Raw genomic sequence first — 21,259 nt, forward strand, 5'->3', positions numbered from 1 at the left:
TTAAAATAAAAATCCTTGGTGAAAATACTCTATCATAGCTTCAATGAGATGCGTGCCAAATGGAAACAGAGGTTGGGGATGCAGACACATGGGGCTTAAAGAAAATTTTCTGTTTCAAAATCCTGCATGTGAATGAATAGGGACAAGAGTGAAGGATATTTTGGTCCATTTAATATCTAACGGTGGCATTTCTGGTTTTCAAATTCTGCAGGCATTAAAGAACGACCTCTCTTACCAAAAACCCACCTAGAAACTTCTAAAATTTTGACAATAAACCCTAAATTTGGAGGAAATAAAATATAGTTTAACCTAATAATTGTATTGTTTGTTTGTTTCTGCTTCCGGTGCTTGACATCCCAACATTGGGGTTCTCAAATGGGCTAGTGAAAGGGGTCAAAAAGCAGGGGATATGCACACATGCTATAAGCCTATAACCAAGAAAATGATACCAATACAACAACAAACAAGAAGATTCATGCATGTTTTGATTTGTATTTTCAATAATTTACTGTCAAGTCTAACTTTGTGAGAGAATTTGTATAAGATTTAACTGTTCAAATAAATTTTGACGGTCTTAAAATTGCTAGTGATTTAACCTGCGAATTGTTGTAAATCAAGTTTAGTGTTGAAAAACAAATTTTTTCTAAGAAGAATGTTTGGTTTATATTTTTTGTCTTGTTCATCTCCGTATAAGAAATATATAAATTTATCATTAGATTTATAACACCACCTATAAGTTTCACATTTTTAATAATAAATTTGCCCAAGACATAATAAAAGAGGAATTTGTAACACTTTAAGAATAATTGTAACACAAGTTTGTCCTTTAATCAAGACATATAGGGAAGTTTATGACATCTAGCTTAGCAACCTTTGGCAGTAAATTATGTGTTTGCATGGTTGGAACCCAGCAAGCAGGGCCATAGGTGGCCGTTTGAGACGGGGCCCATATCCTCTGCATTTCAAAAAATCTTTCGGTTTGGATTTGAAATTTATTGAGAGGGATGAAAAGTACATCCAGACCCTTTGACTACAAACAATTCCAGCTCTCTCTCTCTCTCATATTTATTTAATTTTTTAGTTCTTTTCTTGAAACTAGAAGAGGGTCCTCTATATCATGTCACTCTTCAGACACTGTTCTCTTCCATCTTCTTCGTCTCGTTTTGTTGAACCTTTTCTTTGAAGCTTCTTGTTTTTACTTTTTGAACTTTAAAGATTCTAGCATATATTCTAGCGCTGTAGCTCAAGAGCTACTGTACAAGTTGTGGGTTTGAGAGGATGAGTGCTTCAAAGTTCATTAAATGTGTTACTGTCGGAGATGGAGCTGTTGGGAAGACCTGTATGCTCATTTGTTACACCAGCAACAAGTTCCCCACTGTAAGTCTTTCATGACCCATCTGACAAAAACCCATCTTTTTCTTGTTTTGGTTTTATTTATGGACATTTCATGATATTTCTGCTGGTGCTCTTGCCGATAACAGTTCTCAACATGTATGATGAAAAGCCACCTCTTTTCTTCATGTTTTTGTCGGGCAAAAATTAATTTTGGTTTGAAATCGGGTGTGCTTATTATGTGAGCAAGTGGAGATCTCTCTCCCCGTCTCTCTCAATTTGTCTGTTACTTTTCGACAGGATTATATACCCACAGTGTTTGACAATTTCAGCGCCAATGTGGCTGTGGATGGGAGCATTGTCAACTTGGGACTCTGGGATACTGCAGGTATTAGGTTTCCCCATAGACAAACTTCTTCGGTGATTAGCTTCTTTTTTTTTTTTTTGGTTAACTTTGTTTGGTAATGAGGATCTATCATGCTACTGTGGTCCATTGCTCACTTTTGAGTTTGACGTTAAGATTATGGTTAGTGATTTATTCTTGATACTGGTTTCCCCCCTGTTTTGAAGGTCAGGAAGATTATAGCAGGTTAAGGCCACTGAGTTACAGAGGTGCAGATATATTTGTCTTAGCTTTCTCATTAATCAGTAGGGCAAGCTATGAAAATGTTCTTAAGAAGGTACTGATTTTAATGCGTATCCCTTTCTCACTTTATCCTGCTTTACTTTTTCTCTTTATCCATTTCTTTTGTTTTTGCTATTTCAGATCATGTTTGAAAAGGTGGGTCATTTTCCTTTTTAAATTAAAGCCAATAGGGTTTTTTTTTTTTTTTTTTACTTCATTGACATAGATACTTGTGCTCTTTGAGTTTGATTTTGTTTCTTAATGTGCTGGAGTTTAGTATACCAGTGACTAAAGTTATCCATTTGGTGTTTTTCCTCAGTGGATGCCTGAACTTCGCCGATTTGCACCCAATGTTCCAATTGTTCTTGTTGGAACAAAGTTAGGTAGGCAACAACTCCATAGATATGCAGATTGTGCTTACTTTTGTGTCATTGTACAGAAATGTTGTTGATAACATTAAGTTAATTATTTTTATATATCTCAGATATTCGTGAGGATAGTAGGTATTTTGCTGAGCATATGGGATCTAATGTCATAACATCTGCTCAGGTAAGCATTGTTTATTTTCTTCAATAATTTTATACTCGGAAACATTTGATTTATCTCGTGTGAGATTAGCTCATTCAGAATATATTAAACAGGGAGAGGAACTGAGGAAACAAATTGGTGCAGCAGCTTATATAGAATGCAGCTCTAAGACTCAACAGGTAGATTTTTCAATTCGATTCTGTTGCTCTCTAAACAGTCATCTTGTGGAATACTTTGTTTGATTAATATTCCTAGTAGACAATGACTTCCGTCTAATTGTTTAGAATGTCAAAGCTGTATTTGACACTGCAATCAAGGTTGTTCTTCAACCTCCAAGGAGGAAGGAGATGGCAAGGAAGAAAAAGCGCAGAAGGTCTGGCTGTGCAATTGCGTAAGTACAGTTTTTCCCCCTTTGGTGTTTTGTGTTGCTCGAGAGTATTTTCTGTCTCACATTAGAAGAGAGAGGTCGCACGTTGGTATCTGCTGATGGGTTGCTTCTTTAGTTGTTTAGTAGCTTTGACACTAAATTTTTTACCTAAGGTGTCTTAATTGATGACTACAACCTGATGCATTTTGCATAGAGTGGTGATGTGAGAATGTAAGCTACTTCTATGTAGTGATGAATCCTCAAATGGCTGCCCATCATGGTTAAAAGGACCCACTCAAATGGTTTGTCTATCAACGTCTTGCAAGCAGATGGGATTAAACTCCTTGTGACTTGTGAGAGAGCTAAGTGTATGGCTATGTAAATGAATGCCTAAGAAGAATAAGTGAGCTGAAATCCAGAGAGGAGGGAATTTGTATCTATTTTCCATCATCTCTTATTTGCTATTGCTGGTATATTTCCTAATGGGGAACCAGTGAAATATTATATGGCACTATCCCAAATCTCAACTAAGTAATATTCTCATGAAAAAATCAGTTTATAATTCCTTATTATAGGTTGGACTTCCATACATAGTTTTTTGGGTCAAACTAGGGAAACTTTTTTGTCAACCTTGAATCATTAAAGAGAATACAGAGAAATCTCGGCCATTAACTAATCATGAGGGTCATATACTTATTTAAGGAGCAAGATCATGTGATGTGTTACTTAGGATCATGTACAAGTTAAAGGTACATGATGGAATATGGTGTATGGTCTCAATGAGTCATGGATTCACAGATCAAAATTGTTTAGCTCACTCATCAGTAGGATGTAATGATTTTGTTCTTGATATATCATAGCTATTGAAGGCTTTGCTTGGGACATAAGAAATTGTCTGTTAGATATGACTTTTTATTAAGGATAAATATTTCTTCAACTGCAGGACAATTGTCTGTGGAGGCTGTGCTGCTTAAGGGCATGTTGAAGCAAGCTGCAGTGGAAACTAATCGCACTTTTGACGTTGATTGTTGTTTTGAAAATGCTTTTTGGTGCTGGTTCCTGACAGCCGTGTAGATGTCTAAATTGGCTAATATATGTGTACTTTAGCTGCTGTAACATATAGTCTGAAGAACTAATGAATGTTTAGCTTCATTTATCAAATTTGCCAGGAAAGAAGTGAAGGGAATTGTTCATTCTCCTCTCATGTACTGTTACTGGGTAAATTATGCTTAGTCTGGTTGTTGTTTGAGTGCTGCTTGGCATGTATTAATATTATGAAATTGATATCCACTTTTTAGCTGAAATAAACTCTCTAGACTTTGAAATATTGAAAGAGAAAAAAGTTTTATTTCTTGGTTTGTCAAGATAATGTGGTTTATAGAGAATGGATATTGGATTCTGATGAATCTGTAAACTGCTTTTTAGGATCCATGCTAATAACTTTATTGGATTCACATGGCAATAGGTTGTGAGATATATATATATATATAGGTGGTGAACACAAGGCAAGATTGGCATTGGATACGACAATATTTATGAGAAGGTGTACCTTGGACCTTTGTCATTATATTGTCGTTGACAGCTTCAACAATTATGGCTTACTTCAATGAATGCCACCCCATTTTCTCAAATTGTAAATATTTCCCCAAAGTCCCTTGAATTCCGCATCAAAAGAAGTTCCATCTACAAAGTTTGACTGGAACTTTTGAGCTCATTTCTAATTTCTTGGAATTTGAGGGGCTATATTTCTAATTTCCATTGGGCATGCTTAGGAAAAATAAAACAATTATATTCATTTATCCAATCAGGCAAAAGCCGTCTATAGACGGCCAATATGGAAGATTTTTAACTTATAAAAATGGCACAACATTGAACTCACCGAGGCAAGTAAGTCCATAAGACAACCACCAAAACAGAATCATTCTGATAAAAAGAAAGCTTCTGAAGTTGTCATTGTAATAATGGCCTCTGCCCAATTCTTCTCCATCCTCACCATTGCTGCAATTCTTGTTCCTTCAATTTTGGCCACAGAGTTCCTGGTTGGTGATGAGACAGGTTGGGATACGAACTATGATTACAAAGGTTGGACTCGGGGAAAGGAATTCCATGTCGGTGATCAACTAAGTAATTAAATTACCTCTATACAAAAGTATTTTCCAGATTCTTGCACAAAAATAGATTTACATATTAATGGAAGATATCAAGAAAGTGTAGTGTTTAAGTACATACCCGGAGCCCACACTGTCATTGAAGTTAATGGCACTGACTTCCAACAATGTGTGGCGTCGGCAAGCATCAAGTCGTTGACCAGTGGATACGATATAATCACGTTAACAACTCCGGGAGAAAAATGGTACATTTGTGGTATTGACGGGCATTGTGAAGCTGGAGAACAAAAGCTGGCCATAACAGTGTTGGATCAGACGGTGTCTCCGGCAACTCCTTCCAATTTAGCAACAAGGGAAAGCATTGCACCCATATATTATTGCTGGAAGATTACTATTTTTTGTATTCTTGTTATGTTCATGGCTTGATGTTAGAATTCTTTAGTCAAATTCCTTTCTTTCCTTCTTGGTTTTGGAGGGTATTATTGAATTCATTGTTTGCATTAATGTGTTGGATCATGTTCTGAATATATGGCAAGCCATTTGTGCTGTATACTAATACCAAAATACAATGGCTCAGAAAATAAAATACTATGATTTTGCTTTGCTAATGTTGAAGCCTGATTGTTGTTTGAACATTTTGTAATTTTAAAGAAATGTGATAAAATATTAATTAAATAATTAAATTTATCATTCCTTATTACCTCATCCAATTTGACTTCACGTATGATCATCTAGTGAAGAGAAATGAAGCATATTTCTCATATTTATAACTCCCCATAGGAGATTAGGATCAAATTGCTGTGAAGCCACAATCCCAAGAGAACGAATGCAAAGACAAGAAAAGAGACACAAAGACAAACAACTGACAATGAGAACTCAGAGGATTGGATGCATCATAATGGCAAGAAAACATCTTCCCCCTTTGTTCTGTCTCTTTTCTATCTCCAGGACGAGGCCTGTGTTGATGCAGTGGTCCTCTCAGTCTCACATATTGATGATTTTGGAGACACTCAGATGGCAGCTGACTCAATCCACAGGCTGATTTCTGGCATCCAAATTCAACCTGTTAAGTAGCTTCATTGCATTAGGACATGGACGCGACAAAAACGCCAGAAAAGTGATCTTCATTATCGTCTCGTTGGTCTTTACAAACCGTCGTCTAGACGGCTCTCTCCTTAGCCTTTTAGTCAAAGAACTATAGAACGGATCATTTTAAACCCATTTCCCGTTTTAGCTGTGTTGGAATGTTTGTGAGGATTTCAGTTTTATTTTCTTTGAATTTTATGTTTATCTCGCTCATTAAAAAAAAAAAAAAAAAACAAATAACTTTGTCTAACGCCTGCAACGGTCATAAATTCATAATGTTATGTCGGTAAATAAGCATACAAATTGGAGATCGAGAATTCATAAAAGGATTGCTTCATCTAATGATCACCCATCTCATTTTACTATAAATAAATTGGGCCAACCATAAATCAAAATAGCATTTCACCGAGAGTTCAGTGAAAAAATGTAGAGTGAAACCCTAATAATAGTGAAGAGAATACCATCCTCAAATCCTGTTTAAGGATTTTTATTTACTATAATTCAATTACTATATAAATAAATTCAGAGAGTCACCCTAAATTTTCATAAAAATCTCACTCTAAAACTGTAAAATAAATCAAGTAAACAGATGTGAGAAAAAAAAAATTAATAATAATAATAATAATAAAGCAAAATTCTAATATAAATAAAGCAACCTATCCAACCCGTCCTTTAGACCCCAAGGCGCTAAGCTCATCCAAACCAGGTTTTAGACTAGTGTTCTGCAATTATGGAGCCCCACCCAACAAAGAGCTGGAGCATCCACACCCGACCCGAGATCGTCGCGAAGTACGAGATATTGGAGCGCGTGGGAGCCGGCGCGTACTCCGACGTGTACAGAGCGCGACGGCGATCCGACGAGGTCGTGGTGGCGCTCAAGGAGGTCCATGACTACCAGTCGGCGTTCCGAGAGATTGAGGCCCTCCAGGTCTTGCGCAATTCGCCGAACGTCGTCGTCATGCACGAGTACTTTTGGAGCGAGGACGGGGACGAGGACGCGGTGCTGGTGCTGGAGTACATGAGGACGGACTTGGCGGCGGTGATCAGGGAGGCGAAGAAAGAGGGCCGTCCGATTGGGGTCGGCGAGGTGAAGAGGTGGATGGTGCAGATTCTCTGTGGAGTCGATGTGTGTCACAGGAATATGATCGTGCATCGGGACTTGAAGCCCAGTAATCTGTTGGTTTCGGATGATGGGGTGCTCAAACTCGCAGATTTTGGGCAGGTAATGTGATTAAGGTGGACAAAATTCTGCGCTTTTTTTTTTTTTTTTTGTTTTGGGGTTTGTTGGGTTAGTGGGAAAATAGAAGATTTGTTCTTTTTGGTTGATGGTTTTGATCAGAAGCTTGAATTCTTAGTCTAATTTCATAGCTTTGTGCCTTTTGAGGTTTGTTTGGTTGGGGAGAAAAGAATAGAAAAGAAAGCATAGGAAAGGGAATAAGAGAAAGAAATTTTGTTATTGTTGGTTGATGGGTTCGGGCTGCTGTTGATCAGAAATTTGAATTTTTTCACCATTAGGGTTCATGGGTTTGTGTCGAGCTTTAATTTTACTGTAGTGAGTACTTTGGAGTATTTGATCCTTCGGTAGATGATGTTAGGAACATGAATTTTGTCTTCATGTGTTTAATTTACTGCTAACATAAGAAAGCTTTGCATTATTGCTTCATTGCATTTCAAGAACGGCTTTTGTGCATTATGGTGTATGAGAATTAGTCTCTACAAGCAATAGCTGAGAACTGAAAAAGGATAGCCATTGATAGTAATCATAGACTGTTGGTAATGACAATACATCTCCCTTATTTTTGTGGATTAAACCCAAACTACATTGCTGCATTTGTAACCGGTTGTTCATGTATCGTGTTTTAAACAAAATAGTTATGAAGACTAACTAGATATACACAATTTAATATAGACATAGGGGATAATGTTGATGTTTCATGCTCATTTACTTGGTGATTCTTTGGTGGTTAGCTGAATTTGTTGAGCATATTACTTATCCATCAGCTGCTAATTTGAGGATTCATACTTTTTTTTTTTTTTTTAATTTCGAAAAGAACACACATACATTTTCACATTTGGATGTTTTTGGTGCTTCCTGCAAGTATATAAATCTTCTGAAAGAAACTGTTGTTCTTGCTATTTTTTCAAGGTTTGATATGCTTTTGATTGACTGTGGTATTAGGCGAGGATACTTCTGGAGCCCGGATATATAGGTTACTACGATCCACAACAATATGAACAAAACACTGTAAATCAGGAGAGTACCTTTCAGCATCCTGAAGTTTCTCCTGAAGCACACAATTTAGGCCAAGAAATGAATGAAATTCAAGAGCAGGACACCATAAGTAAAGAAGAATATTTTAGACAGTTAGATGAGGTGAAGGCTAAAAGCTCCATTGATGAAACCGACAAGGAAATGAATTTTCACGATGGAGATGTATCTTGTCTTGCAACATGCTCGACAAGTGACATGGAGGATGATCCTTTCAAGAGTTCTTACTCCTACGAAGCTGAAGAGGGTGGTGATGATAGACAAGGTGCTCTCACATCCTGCGTCGGAACTCGTTGGTTCAGGGCTCCTGAACTTCTCTACGGATCCACAACCTATGGTTTGGAGATCGACCTCTGGTCATTGGGCTGCATATTCGCCGAGCTTTTTACTCTGGAGCCCCTTTTTCCTGGAACCGCTGACATTGATCAACTCAGCAGAATTTTTAGTGTGCTGGGAAACTTAACTGAGGAAGTCTGGCCAGGATGTGCTAAACTTCCTGATTATAGAACAATTTCATTCAGTAAGGTAGAAAATCCAGTTGGTTTGGAAGGGTGCCTGCCCAACCGCTCCCCTGATGAGATCTCCCTGGTGAAAAAACTAGCCTGTTATGACCCAGCTAGCAGAGCTACAGCAATGGAGCTGCTCCAAGACAATTATTTCAGTGAAGAACCTCTTCCAGCTCCAATATCTGAGTTACGGGTTCCTTTGATGAGAAGTGGGCAAGATGAGGATTCTCCGAGAGGGTGGTACGACCACGATGAAATGGGATCAGATTCTGATTTTGAGGACTTTGGCCCTGTGAATGTTACCAGCACTAGTACTGGTTTTTCCATACAGTTCCCTTGAGCTCGAAGGGCAGTAAGCTGCTCTGCTTAATTAAATTATATGGAGCTATTTTGTTTGATCAGATATTTGAGAAACATAATTTAATTTAGTTTTGAAGGATCATTTAATGGTCCAAATTAAATTTTATAGATGTACTAGTATATATATATTGTCATAGAGAGTGAATATGCTGCCATGTTATTTAAAAATTTTAATGAGGTTACACTATATATATGCAACAAATTGTAAAAAAGATTACATTATGGGTGGTAATTTTTTTCGACGGTTTACTTTTTCTCATGAAAAATTTGAAATTAAATCTCACCAGTAGAAAAACTACTGCACATGACGTAGTTTTTTTTTTTTTTTTTTTTGGTAGCACCTATCACAAAATGATTTTTCTATATTTCACTTGAGAGTTAAAAGAACATGTTCGATTGTATGATTTATGAAAGTAAAACTTTTTTGTGGAAAGTAATCTTTCTTTTCTTTTTTGTGAAGTAGAACATAAGGATTGAAGTAGTACTGTGTTGTTCAAGAAATTTGTGCAATGAGTAGTGAATGGAACGCATTTTAAATTATATGCTACTTAAATAAGAGGGAGGCATGTGGTGTTTTTTTTTTTTATAATTATAATAATGCTATACACAACATTTTTAATTTATCTTTTATCTCATCTTGTTGATAACATGGGAGGTAGGAAGGTAGATATGATATAGATTGATCAACCGGTCACCCTGCAACCATCGGGCAGGAACTTCCGTATGTCTAAACAGCCACATCTAATTTATTCAAATAAACCACTATTAGTACATTTGAAAATCACGCAATGAGATAAACCCCAATTTTATCATATCATATATATATATATAGCGGGAGACATTATTTTTACATAGAATTCAGCCTGAGACATTGGGACGTCGAAGTTCCCATAGCATCATGCATGTCTAAGACTAAGAGCAAACACATGAATCCTGATGGATATATATATATATACATATATCCACCAGTAAAGTAAGTCCACGGAGCGCTTATGATGATCACCAAAATCTGGCGGCAACGTATCCATTGCCAAACTTACATCTCTATAACTATACACTACTTCGTGGCAGAGCATTTGGCAATGCCAGCAGCCTGGTAAGGGCTGGCTGTCATATTAAGGTATTTGCTGCAACAGAAAATATGAAATGTCTAGTCTTGCGGAAGAAGTGCTATCTCAATTTCTTGAAGCGATTTCCCTTTGGTTTCCACCACATTTCTTTTCACAAACACCACGGCCATTACACAAAAGGTTGAAAACATCGAGTACAAGAGCTGCGGCCCAAGTTTCTCCAGCAAACCCAAGAACAGCAACCCCACAAAGAAATTGATCACCTGAGAGAATACCAATCGAGAGAACCAATGAATGAAGCAAAGGAAACCAGGAAATGATGGAATTCCATTTTTTTTCTGAACTATTCTGCCACTGGATCCAAAAGCAAGCAAGAGCAGATATAAAACCTAATGAAAAACAAATGGAGAAGAAGAAAATTACCCAATGAACTGACATACAGACTGCCATAGCTTTTGCTCTAATTCGGCTGGGGAATATTTCAGGCAGAAGGAGACCTGGAACTGGACCAGCTCCCGTAGCAAACGTAAACACAAACCTGCACAAAGAAATTCAAAATTTCAGTCCTCCAACACTGTCACTCTAGGATGTATTCCTCGCACGCCTTACATGGCTTGCTAGCATTCCAAACGACTGTCATGAACACTTATCTCTAGATGGCTCCCAGACAATCAGGGATGGCTAGTTAAATACTAGTAGAAATTTTCATTTGTTCACTCATCATTTATGAAGACATCCAAATCATTTATCACAGGGGGCAGCTTACATTGCCAGCCGGGTCACTAAAGGTTGGAGTCCAACTACATTCCTGCTGACTAGCAAGGTTCCTAACCATAGCTGCCATGATTTTCTTAGAACCTTTTCGGCCATGTATCATCTCGTTATTGACTAGAGACAAATTAAGGTAACAAAATGACAACCACCATCATGTTACTGCCGTTTCAATTTTTTTTTTTTTTCACTTAACATGTGACAGCCTTAGGAGATTCTCGTTCTGGCTAGCTAGGCAAGAACCAATAACACAACAATTACTGAGCAGCACGTCTACAAGTACAAGTATAAAAGTAGCCAAGCACAGCGATATGAACCACATTTTACATTTAATAGATTTATAAATAATGCATCAACCACAAATTCATCTTCAAGTTGTAAGCGTTAAAAGATTACTCACAGCAGCATGCCACCAACAGATAGGTACAAAGCTCCAATTTTTGGTATATAAGAGCTTGCTGCGGTAACTTGAAGGGCCATAGATATTGCCTGGGCAGATATAATGCAAAATGTCAAGACTGGCTCTGAGATCATTCACTTCATATAGCGTTAGAAACAAAAACAAGGAGAAGAGATTTTGGATATGTTGGCTGAGCTGTGCATGGTGTTGGTAAGTTACTATTAAAGCATAATATCAGAAAATTAACATAGCCACTATCCTGGATGATCACACTACTCAATATAACATCACTCTTCTTTCTCCATAAACATGAAAACCAATATCAAGGAGCTCCTTCTTCCAAGTATTCATTAAGTTCAAATGCATTCTTAAGCAAGTAAAATTTCCTATCCAAGTTGATGGCAATCTCCAGTCTTTGTCTCAGTAGAGATATATTTTACTTCTCTTTTTCTTTTCCAGCTTCCCAAGTACATGATGCACAGATTTAATATTATAATCACAATACTGAATTTTACAAAAAAAGAGGAAAGTGATTTGCAAGTGCAATTTACCATGCCAAAAAAGCTCCACAGAAGGAGCATCTTTCTTCCTAACTTATCCATCAAAGCCATCGCAATAAGAGACCCTGGAGAACATAAAAATTGTGCTGTCACAAGTCAGAATGCATAATCCTAGATACATAAGGGGGCTACCATGAACTGAAGCTATACCTGTTAAATTTGCAATTCCTATGAAGACATTGGCAAGGCTTGACGGCACTCCCGCACTTTTAAAAACAGTTGAAGAGAAATAAAATACAGCGTTTATACCAGATAGCTGTTGTAAAGCAAATAGGGTTGACCCAATAAAAACAACTGCAAAAGGAATGCGTGAATAACAAAGCACTTTTGGAAAGCCCAAAAAGGATATAAGACAGAAGAATAAGCAATGGCAATAGCTGCTGTGGCAACTGGAGAAAAGGAGATGAAGTATACCAGAAAAGTATCATATCTACCTCTAAAATGGCGACCATAAAGCAACTCCGAGAGCCTCACAGTATCATTGTCATCTCCCCTGTCTGACTTGGATAATTCTGCCATTGCAAATTTGACATGTGATCCTCCTAGGAGCTTCTCGAATTCAGCTTCAGCTTCCTCTGTTCTTCCTCTCTGTATCACACCAATGAGAAACTGTAACTGTTACTCTTCAGCATACGTACTTACTAGCGTATAAATTTGATTGAAATTTTATACCATATTACGGCAAGGAGAGATACTTGTCCAAACTTGCATGGAAGAAAAGGAACAGTTTCCAACCCCCCCCCCCCCCCCCCCCCCCCCCCCCCCAAAAAAAAGCCCAAAAAGGAAAGGAGAGAAAGTACTGCAATAACTTTGGGAACCAATACAGAAAGCTGAACACTGCACCATTGTGTGCATGTCTGTGTGCAATCGAGAGAGAGAGAGAGAGAGAGTTCATAGAGATGATATCCAAATTCGTATAAAGAGTGCACAAGCAGATCAATAGAGGGAGGAAGTATATATCAACTAGAGAATAATTTGTTAAAAAAAGGTGTGCCAGATTAGAGCTCGATATCTTGAAGCATTCCGGCTCATCTTGCAAAATATTTTTAATAGGAATTTTAAGGAATTCATTCATTCTTTGTAACAGAAAGCAATTTTTTTTAAAAATAATATATATATATTAAGTAATCAAAATATCATTAAAAGTAAAGGGCGCAGCCTGAGTGCACAAGAAGTAAGTAACATAAAGCAATTACAGTACAAACTTTTAAAAATAATAATAATGATCATCTCAGGACATGGAAAACAAATGAAAACAAACCTTATATAGCCAATGGGGACTTTCTGCACAAAACATCATGGCAACAACAAGTATTGCAGCTGGAATTGTAGATACCCAAAAACAGATACGCCACCTGAGCACATATAATTAAGTACATCAAACTGTCAAACATGAAATGCAGATGCTGAAAAATCTAATATGCATATTTTACCAGCCGGCAATTTCTTTGGCAGGGATTCCAATAAACAGGGCCCCCATAAGTCCAAGACATGTTGCAATTTGAATAAAGCTGCCGTAGGTACCCCTCACAAAGGCAGGAGAAACCTGCTTGCACAGATGGGACAATATTAGATAAGAAAGAAGCAAGGCCTTACATCAACAATCAGAAAAGAAAAGAAAAAACATATATAACTAGAATCAATAAGACAAAAAAGGAGCAAACCTCTGTGACATAGAGAGAAGCAACAGGGGGGCCCAGGCCCAATCCAATCCCAACAAATAACCGTCCCAAAAGCATACCCGCAAGATTGTTGGTTATTGCGCTGAAAATGCACATAATTATTTATTACTGGTAGCCAATGCATAAACTTCAAATAACTGTAAGTACAAAAAACATATGCAATGCAAAAGAGGCTGCCAGGAAAGAATCTATAATACATTAATTTTTCGAAACTTTGAACAAGTGAAAATATGGACTAGAAGGCTATTATCCTCCAAACAGAAGTTTGCCACAACTGAAGGAATAAATTAAAATTTTATTGTTGCGGATGGAACTATCAATTTAATTAGATCTTCAAATGCATCTGCAATGACCCTCCATATAAGTGACAGAAAAATATGCATATTTTAGCTATACTGCAGGAGTGTCAAACCTTCTAGCCCCTTTACCTATCGAAAACAACTGTATACTAATACATCTGGAAATACCAGGAATTGGAGATAGCTATAATGAACTAAAATGAACTAAATGAATGAGAATATGTAATACACGAGGGACAAAAACCAAGATTGCAACACAAAGCTTTTTTTTTTTTTTGATAAGTAAGATTGCAACACAAAGCTTTAGTTAGCACTCAGGTACAAGGATAAAAATTTCTACTACCAATTTCTTTACAACGTCGGCATACCTCATAGAAGCACCAATAATCATAGGCAAAGCACACAACTGAAAAGTTCTACGTCGCCCAACCCCATCAGCAACCCAACCACTGAGTAGGGATCCAAGAAAGGCACCACCCAGACATGTACTCACAACCAGGCCTTCATTTAAAATGAATTACAAAACCTATTAGATTAGAGAGCTAGAAGCAGAAATCAGACATCAGATTAGAGAAAAGGCAAAAAATTAACTCAAAGTCACCTTCTGCCAAGGTATTCCCGCTGAAACCAAGATCTTCAGAAATGCTTTCAAGTGGTTCGTTAACTACTCTATATAAAACAAGTATAAAAAATAAAAACGCAAAAGTGAGCAATTTTGTTTACATGCTTCATACTCAAAAGAACACCAAGAAATAAAGAAGAAACCGAGTTCAAGAGAGAGCACCAACCCTATGTGGTAGCCAAATAAGAATGAGGTTATGGTTGCGACTAATACATGCGGCAAAGAAAGCCTCCATGAAGGGTTTGAAGTTTCTGGAGACATGTTGTTCTGTAGAAGAGCTACAAGACATACAAGATGTAAGCCTAATGACCATTATGCTTTGTAATGTTCACATAAATTTGAAGTGTATCACCAAACTAGACCATATACTCAATGAGCTCCTAGTTTCCAAAAACAGGACTAATATCTCCTCAAAGGACTCCTATATTGCCTTTTCAATCCGCACTTTCATCTTACATTATCAATTCAATATACTCAATTGATGATTCAAAAGGAGAGCAAAAGAGGTGAACAAAAAATTCATCTGATGATAAAGGAAAATCAGCCTTTTACCCACAGGGTACAATTTGCTGCAAGTATGTTAAATACAATGACACAAAACTCATTCTGTTGGAAAGAAGCCATTCTTCACAGCACAAGATCCAAGCTGTATACATCAGTGTTCAGTATATGAACTCCACAACCAAATTTGAGCATATCCATAGGTAGTATATTGTATAATTAGAACTCAAATGATTCTTCACCAAATAGAGCTTTAAATGGTAAACAGAGCGAGTTACCTGAGTTTTCTTCCATGTCAACTATATTTGCATAATCTCTTGGTGGCATGCGCTTGTACATTGAGTATTGACGCCCCCACATGCCAGACTTCAACCAGCACTTTCCTTGGATTTCCTAATTTGAATAATTTTACAGCAACACTATTATGTTGCATCCATTGCAATCAAATCAAAATTTTATTTCCATAACACTAAACATCAATTATGATCATTTCTCATTTTAATGAAACATAAGCCTATTGAAACCAAACCTATCACGAGCCAAAAAGTGTCCACTTCTCCACATACAATAGTGATCCACTCAACTGGTCGGAAAATATAGGCTAAGGAAAGAATAGGGGTGTTCAAATCCCTGAACTTCCTGAAATTCCAACCCACTTCCAAGCTGATTGGTCGGCTCAGTGGTTGGAGATGTTTTAGATTTCCAATCACCGTAAGGTCAAAAGCTGAATCAGCTTTGATCACAAATTTGGACTACATCAGGATTAGAATCCTCTAGATTTCTTAAGGTAACTCTGATACGGAGTTCTTAAAATCTTAACTACTGTTTTTAAATTAAAAGGTTTTTTGCCACCTCAACATTTACCACCTTCAGAAGATATTAAAATTTTATTCACTCATTGTCTCGCTTACTCATAAATGCAAAGGCGGCAAAAAATCTAAACCATTTTTTCTAGACTGTAGTAGCAGCTAGGGCCTCGGCTCTCTTGTATACTCTTCGTGTACAAAGGCTTTGCCCTTTTTTCAATATACTTCTAATTATTCATCAAAAAAAAAAAAAAAAAAAATCTAAACCATTTGATTTCAAAATAGAAGTTAAGATTTGAACGCCCCTCCTCAGTAGAGTTATTCTAAGAAATATAGAGGATCTTGATCCCATAACTGAAATTACTAAAAAAAAATTGAGCAAAACTTCCGGCATCAATCAGTAAACTAAACAATATCCAGTAAGACAGAACAGTTGGTAAGCATGCCGTCCATGAACTTCATTGATTCACTAATATTGTGAAGAACACTCTAACTCTCTGATTGACTCCAGAAAAAATCTAGGAAATTTATACATCTAGAAATTATGTCTACGATCCACACGCAGGAAAACATAACATCCACTTAACTGTGCACATCCCGGTACAAGAAAAATGAAAAGTTAAGAATATTAAACATATTTATTCTCCTCGTTCTTCTCAGCAAACAAACAAATTCAAAGCTAAATAAACACCTCTAAACAGAAACAGTTATATATATATAACAGAAACCATAAAAATTATTCACGTCCAAACAAAATTAAGTTGTCCAATCATTGCAGATTTCAAGCAAATACAAAAGATCAGAACAAAACGAAACACCTCCGGACTAAAAATCAAGGAAGCTCAACGCTAGGGAATAAAATCTAGACGAAAAACAAACTTCAAAACGTACCGATCATCCACTAATTAAGGATGGATCTGGAAATGAGCGACCACGATGCTTACGCGTGTGAGCCAGTGAGCCTCGGCGAGTCTCGCTCCGAGTCCGAGTCTGAGTCTGAGTCCTCGTGTGTGACCAACTCGGACTCTCGGAGAGGAGAAAAAAAGAAAACTCCAGATGCGTATCGGAGCAGAAATTGACTTTGTCCGCTAGCGCGCGCCAGGTGTTGCGGTGGAGATGAGATAGAGCGAGCGAGGGGCGGGCGAGGCTTCCTACTTATTACGGAGAACGAAAGACAGAGAGCTACCACGTGCGTGTACTGGTACACGATGTTTGTCACTGGTGTAGGACCGTAGGTGTACGCCGGGCTTGGCTTCTCTGCTACCGGAAATACGCGCAGAGGGACGGGTGTCACCCGCTGAAAGGGCCTCAGTTCATATCCCAGTGGTTGCATTGTCGTTTTGCTCCACCCGAATATTCGTACGGTTATGGTTAAAGAAGTTAAAATTTTAATATCCACGTCATTCATAAAAGACCCAAAAATATGCAATAAAAACTTTTAAAATTACGATTATTTGACACGAGTTGTATTTTAAAGCTAAAATCTGGGAGTTAATCACGCCAAAATATATATACACGGGAATATATTAGTTGATGTTGATGACTCAATTTTATGTATGTATATATATATATATATATATAATCGATGAATTCAGGTTCCGAGGTTTTAAATTTTTAATGAATGGGTGTCGTTAACGTCAACGTTAGGTCAACATCAGCTTTGCTTACAGATGGTCCAATTAAAATTAAAATTAAATAACGTTAAAATCTATCAGTTTCATGATTAACACGTGTATGTGTATGTCTATTTGTAGAATTTATCATTCTATATTTGCTGCCTATGGACTCCAATTTATTTTGGACCAGAAAATATTTAGTTAATGTCAAGATTTTTTTAAAGAGATCTTAAGGCCGTAAATTCTATTAATAATAATATATATATATATATATATATTAAAAAAAAATTATAAAAAATTAAGGGGTGGCTGGCCACTACATTCGGCCACCCCAGTTGGGGCTGAGGGTGGCTTCTGCCACCCCATAGCCCTTGGGGGTGGTCCGGCCACCCTAAGGGCCAAATCTATAAAAAAAATAAAATAAAATAAAAAATTGTTTGGCCCTTGGGGGTAGCCCAGCCTCCCTCAAGGGCCAAATGATTTTTTTTTTTTTTTTTATTTTTTAGTTTGGGTTTAGAGGGTGATCGGACTCCCCCCCCAAGGGCCATGTGGTGGTTCGGCCACCGTTGGCCGGTCACCACAGCTAAAATGGGGTGATCTGGCCACCCCTATGGCCAAGATGGGGTGGCCAGCCACCATTTATTTTTTTATTTATTTTTTTAATCTAAAATATTATTTTTTTAGTGAGATAGATGTCATATTTATGACCCTAAATTTTTAATAAGAAATCACATCCAAATATTAATGGACCAAAAAAAATCCCATTCCATGAAAGTGTCCTCGTATTATTAATGGTCCCATTAATAAATTGTGTATAGGCGTATAGCATACTTTTTTCCTTTTCATTTTAGCGATAGCATGCACCTAAAAACATCAATTTGGTAGGTTTGATAATGATTTCAAGGTTTTTTTTTTTTTTGGGTTGAATTTTAGTTTTAAAAAGGGCTTGACCTAATATAAAAGTGATAATTGTTTTTTTTTTTTTTTTGGGGGGGGATTCACGTTTAAAAAATGTTTCAAAAGTATTTTATATTTTGAATTACTTATTAATAATTTAAAAAAAAAAAAAAAAAAATTGGTACGTTTACTAATAAAATTACATGTAAAAAGTGTTTCATACCTCAAACCATGGATAATATTTTGGAATGTATGGGTACACACCGTCAACATTCCTAGGCGTTATAAGAGTCTTATCCAGATGACGTGAAATTGTCTTAGTGGAGTGTTGGAACCTATCTGCCGCAACCATCATCCCTTGACGATGGTCAACAATCAAACAAAATATGACTAGTGCTTTTACTATGCTAACGACGCGAGTATCTTGTAAATAGCTTGCCCTCATGACATTGTTAAGGAGATAAAAGTATCTCTTTGCATGTGAAATAGCTCGTAGCTAGTGCCCGAGTGCCCGAGTGCCCATGTAACACCTCATGCATAAATGCAGCACTCGTGAGGGCTGACGTGCATTAGGGTATCTTGTCAACTTCGTCCGCTTCCTCGAGCATGGCCTCAATGTGAAGCAGAAACAAAAACATCTCTGCAAACCAGTCATCGTGATCCATAATATTGTGATCAGCACCATAGAAAACAAAGTTAGGGACATTTGAATCCATCCTGTTTGGAAAATATTACATGGCAGTGTCAATCATCATATGGTAAAGGAGTAACGTCAAAGACATTTAACAGATATAGACTATAGTCAAACGAGGTGTATTTAGTTGGTGGGTAATAGCCAGGGAGACATTGGTAAGAGTAATGCAATTTTCAAATTTAATTTAATGACAAATCGATACAAAATAATCAAAAATTTCAAAATCGGCACAAATGAACATAATTATAAATAGTGACTTTTGTAGGACACGTAATGACAAAAACAATATTTTCTAATAGCAAGATGCATGGATAGAAGGAGACGTTAGGATAAATTTTTTTAATACATTAATGTAATTTGTATTTTTTGGTCTTGGGTAGGCTATGCTCGGACCTCAAAGTTTTATTTTTATTTTTTTGTTGATATTTTTTAGTTTTTCCGGATAACAATACGATTGAATTTTGCTCTATTTTATTGGTGTGTTGCGAGGTCAAAATTCTATTTGGGTTCCCGGGCTTTACAAATGCAATCCACTAACTTCTTGTTTCTCTTTAATAATTTAATTAATATTTGGGGTAATTATTTTTTGTCCCTATGAACTACAGCGCCTTGACACTTTCTCCTATGAACTATTAACTATGATACTTGACTCCATTAAACTACCATCTTATGACAAAAAGTTTCATTTTGTCAATCAAATGGGTTAAAATTGACAGCCAACGGTCATGTACAAGTCATGTGTCATTTTAAATTTTTTTCTTTCACTTTTGTCCTCACTTCAAACAAAGAAAGTTAATATGTTTAGGAAGGTATAAGCGTCATTTTCTTGGTCTGAAGTGAGGGCAAAAGTGGAAGAAAAAAAATTTAAAATGGCATATGACCATTGACCGTCAATTTTTATCCATTTGAGAATTATGTTTTCTGTTATAAGATGGTAGTTTGATGGGGTCAGGTGTCATAGTTGATAGTTCATAAAAGAAAAGTGCTAAGGTACTGTAGTTCATGGGGGCAAAACGTAATTACCCTTTAATATTTTAATTATTTCTCCCATTCTGGTTTAGACCTATTTTTTTCCCAATAAATGAGATTTGTATTAGTTACAATTGTTAAGATATTATTTAAAAAATTTAAACGAATAACAATAAAAAATTTATTCATTTAGTTAATATTCTTACAAAGGAAGCTAGTAAGATAAAAATGCAAGTTATTTCTCATACGTAAATTAGACATATAAAACAAAAAAAAATTCGCAATCTACTCCTCTTCCAATGCAAGTAAGCTTTGGGTTCATTTCGGGCATGAAAAAAAAATTCGAAGGTTCATTTTAATTTGGCAAACTACTCCTCTTCCAATTTATATTTTTCAATTATATATGTGTTGAGAAATAGTTTCACATTGTCTGTGTGCAAGATATTAGGCATGTTTATAAAGAATTGACAATCTTCTCTTATTGAACCGACAATAAAGATGTAGTAGCAGCAAAAGATGTGGCAAGAAGATAACTTTGTGTCACGGCAGCAAGTATGCTTGTGTCACGGTCTCTTATTGAACCAGTTTTATGAGATGAGTTAAGCTCACAAATTTCTTCAATATGTACTTCCTTATCTTTATAGATTCGGCATTAATTTAAAAAAAATATATATATACATATGACATAGTGGTTAACCACTGTTTTTGTGTTTAAAAAAACAAAAATTTGTAGTTTTAAAAAAGAGAGAAGAGAAAAGTCGAACAAATGGATACAATTTATAGGTAAGATGGTCGGCCTAATAATAGACATATATAAAGCGGGATTGATGTGAATTTAGTTGCCTAGAAAGATTGCATTCTAGACAAAATGAAATAGAAAGATTGCCTATAACAGAACTAATCATTCTGCTTCGATACCAATGTAGTTTCTTCTACTTAATCCAAAAAACACAAGGAGGATGTATATAATCCATAATCTGTGACAGAAAAAGGGTCCCATTCCATGAAGGACATTCAAGCTTAAGCTCACATGAAATCAAAACATGTTACCCCTAACAAAAAAAAAAAAAAAAAAAAAAACTCTATAATATTTCACCAATCTCCACCTCACAGTAACAAGCATTCAAAAATGTACTAGAACATAACTAAATTGCTCCCAAGAAAGATGGGATTAAAAAGCTTGTTTACTAC

The 21,259-nt window shown here is 36.5% G+C and overlaps 3 protein-coding genes and 1 pseudogene across 3 annotated transcripts; 3 read left to right on the forward strand and 1 right to left on the reverse strand.

The window, feature by feature from the left end:
- Positions 1 to 1,069: 1,069 nt before the first annotated feature.
- ROP9 (RHO-related protein from plants 9) lies at positions 1,070 to 4,142 on the forward strand. Its single transcript, XM_059576036.2, has 8 exons — positions 1,070 to 1,377; positions 1,633 to 1,720; positions 1,903 to 2,012; positions 2,277 to 2,340; positions 2,442 to 2,506; positions 2,599 to 2,664; positions 2,770 to 2,876; positions 3,796 to 4,142. Exons 1-8 carry the CDS (start codon positions 1,279 to 1,281, stop codon positions 3,824 to 3,826), a joined length of 630 nt encoding a protein of 209 aa, XP_059432019.2. The 5' UTR covers positions 1,070 to 1,278; the 3' UTR covers positions 3,827 to 4,142.
- A 671-nt stretch (positions 4,143 to 4,813) lies between these two features.
- On the forward strand, positions 4,814 to 6,034 carry LOC132165197 (blue copper protein 1b pseudogene; annotated as a pseudogene).
- A 693-nt stretch (positions 6,035 to 6,727) lies between these two features.
- On the forward strand, positions 6,728 to 9,282 carry CAK1AT (CDK-activating kinase 1AT). The gene is made up of 2 exons (XM_059576170.2): positions 6,728 to 7,268; positions 8,226 to 9,282. Exons 1-2 carry the CDS (start codon positions 6,777 to 6,779, stop codon positions 9,159 to 9,161), a joined length of 1,428 nt encoding a protein of 475 aa, XP_059432153.2. The 5' UTR covers positions 6,728 to 6,776; the 3' UTR covers positions 9,162 to 9,282.
- A 708-nt stretch (positions 9,283 to 9,990) lies between these two features.
- Positions 9,991 to 17,032, reverse strand: LOC132165497 (Major facilitator superfamily protein). The gene is made up of 14 exons (XM_059576093.2): positions 16,784 to 17,032; positions 15,365 to 15,479; positions 14,752 to 14,863; positions 14,565 to 14,632; positions 14,332 to 14,464; positions 13,647 to 13,746; positions 13,416 to 13,528; positions 13,244 to 13,337; positions 12,417 to 12,570; positions 12,133 to 12,276; positions 11,974 to 12,047; positions 11,423 to 11,511; positions 10,675 to 10,789; positions 9,991 to 10,514 (listed from the first exon to the last, which is right to left on the reverse strand). The coding sequence occupies exons 2-14, from the start codon at positions 15,444 to 15,446 to the stop codon at positions 10,332 to 10,334; spliced, it is 1,461 nt and encodes a 486-aa protein (XP_059432076.2). The 5' UTR covers positions 15,447 to 15,479; positions 16,784 to 17,032; the 3' UTR covers positions 9,991 to 10,331.
- Between the last annotated feature and the right edge of the window lie 4,227 nt (positions 17,033 to 21,259).

The sequence above is a fragment of the Corylus avellana genome, chromosome 11 (assembly GCF_965113065.1).
Source record: "Corylus avellana chromosome 11, dhCorAvel1.hap1.2, whole genome shotgun sequence".
Taxonomy (NCBI): Eukaryota; Viridiplantae; Streptophyta; class Magnoliopsida; order Fagales; family Betulaceae; genus Corylus; species Corylus avellana.

Coding starts and splice junctions, on each gene's coding strand:
- ROP9 (XM_059576036.2), top strand. CDS start 1,279: ATGAGTGCTTCAAAGTTCATTAAATGTGTTACTGTCGGAGATGGAGCT. Junction 2,013..2,276: donor ATGAAAATGTTCTTAAGAAG/GTACTGATTTTA, acceptor GTTTTTCCTCAG/TGGATGCCTGAACTTCGCCG. Junction 2,665..2,769: donor GCAGCTCTAAGACTCAACAG/GTAGATTTTTCA, acceptor CTAATTGTTTAG/AATGTCAAAGCTGTATTTGA.
- CAK1AT (XM_059576170.2), top strand. CDS start 6,777: ATGGAGCCCCACCCAACAAAGAGCTGGAGCATCCACACCCGACCCGAG. Junction 7,269..8,225: donor AACTCGCAGATTTTGGGCAG/GTAATGTGATTA, acceptor CTGTGGTATTAG/GCGAGGATACTTCTGGAGCC.
- LOC132165497 (XM_059576093.2), bottom strand. CDS start 15,446: ATGTGGGGGCGTCAATACTCAATGTACAAGCGCATGCCACCAAGAGAT. Junction 13,747..14,331: donor ATTATTGGTGCTTCTATGAG/GTATGCCGACGT, acceptor GTGCATTTTCAG/CGCAATAACCAACAATCTTG. Junction 12,048..12,132: donor AGGAATTGCAAATTTAACAG/GTATAGCTTCAG, acceptor TATGTTCTCCAG/GGTCTCTTATTGCGATGGCT.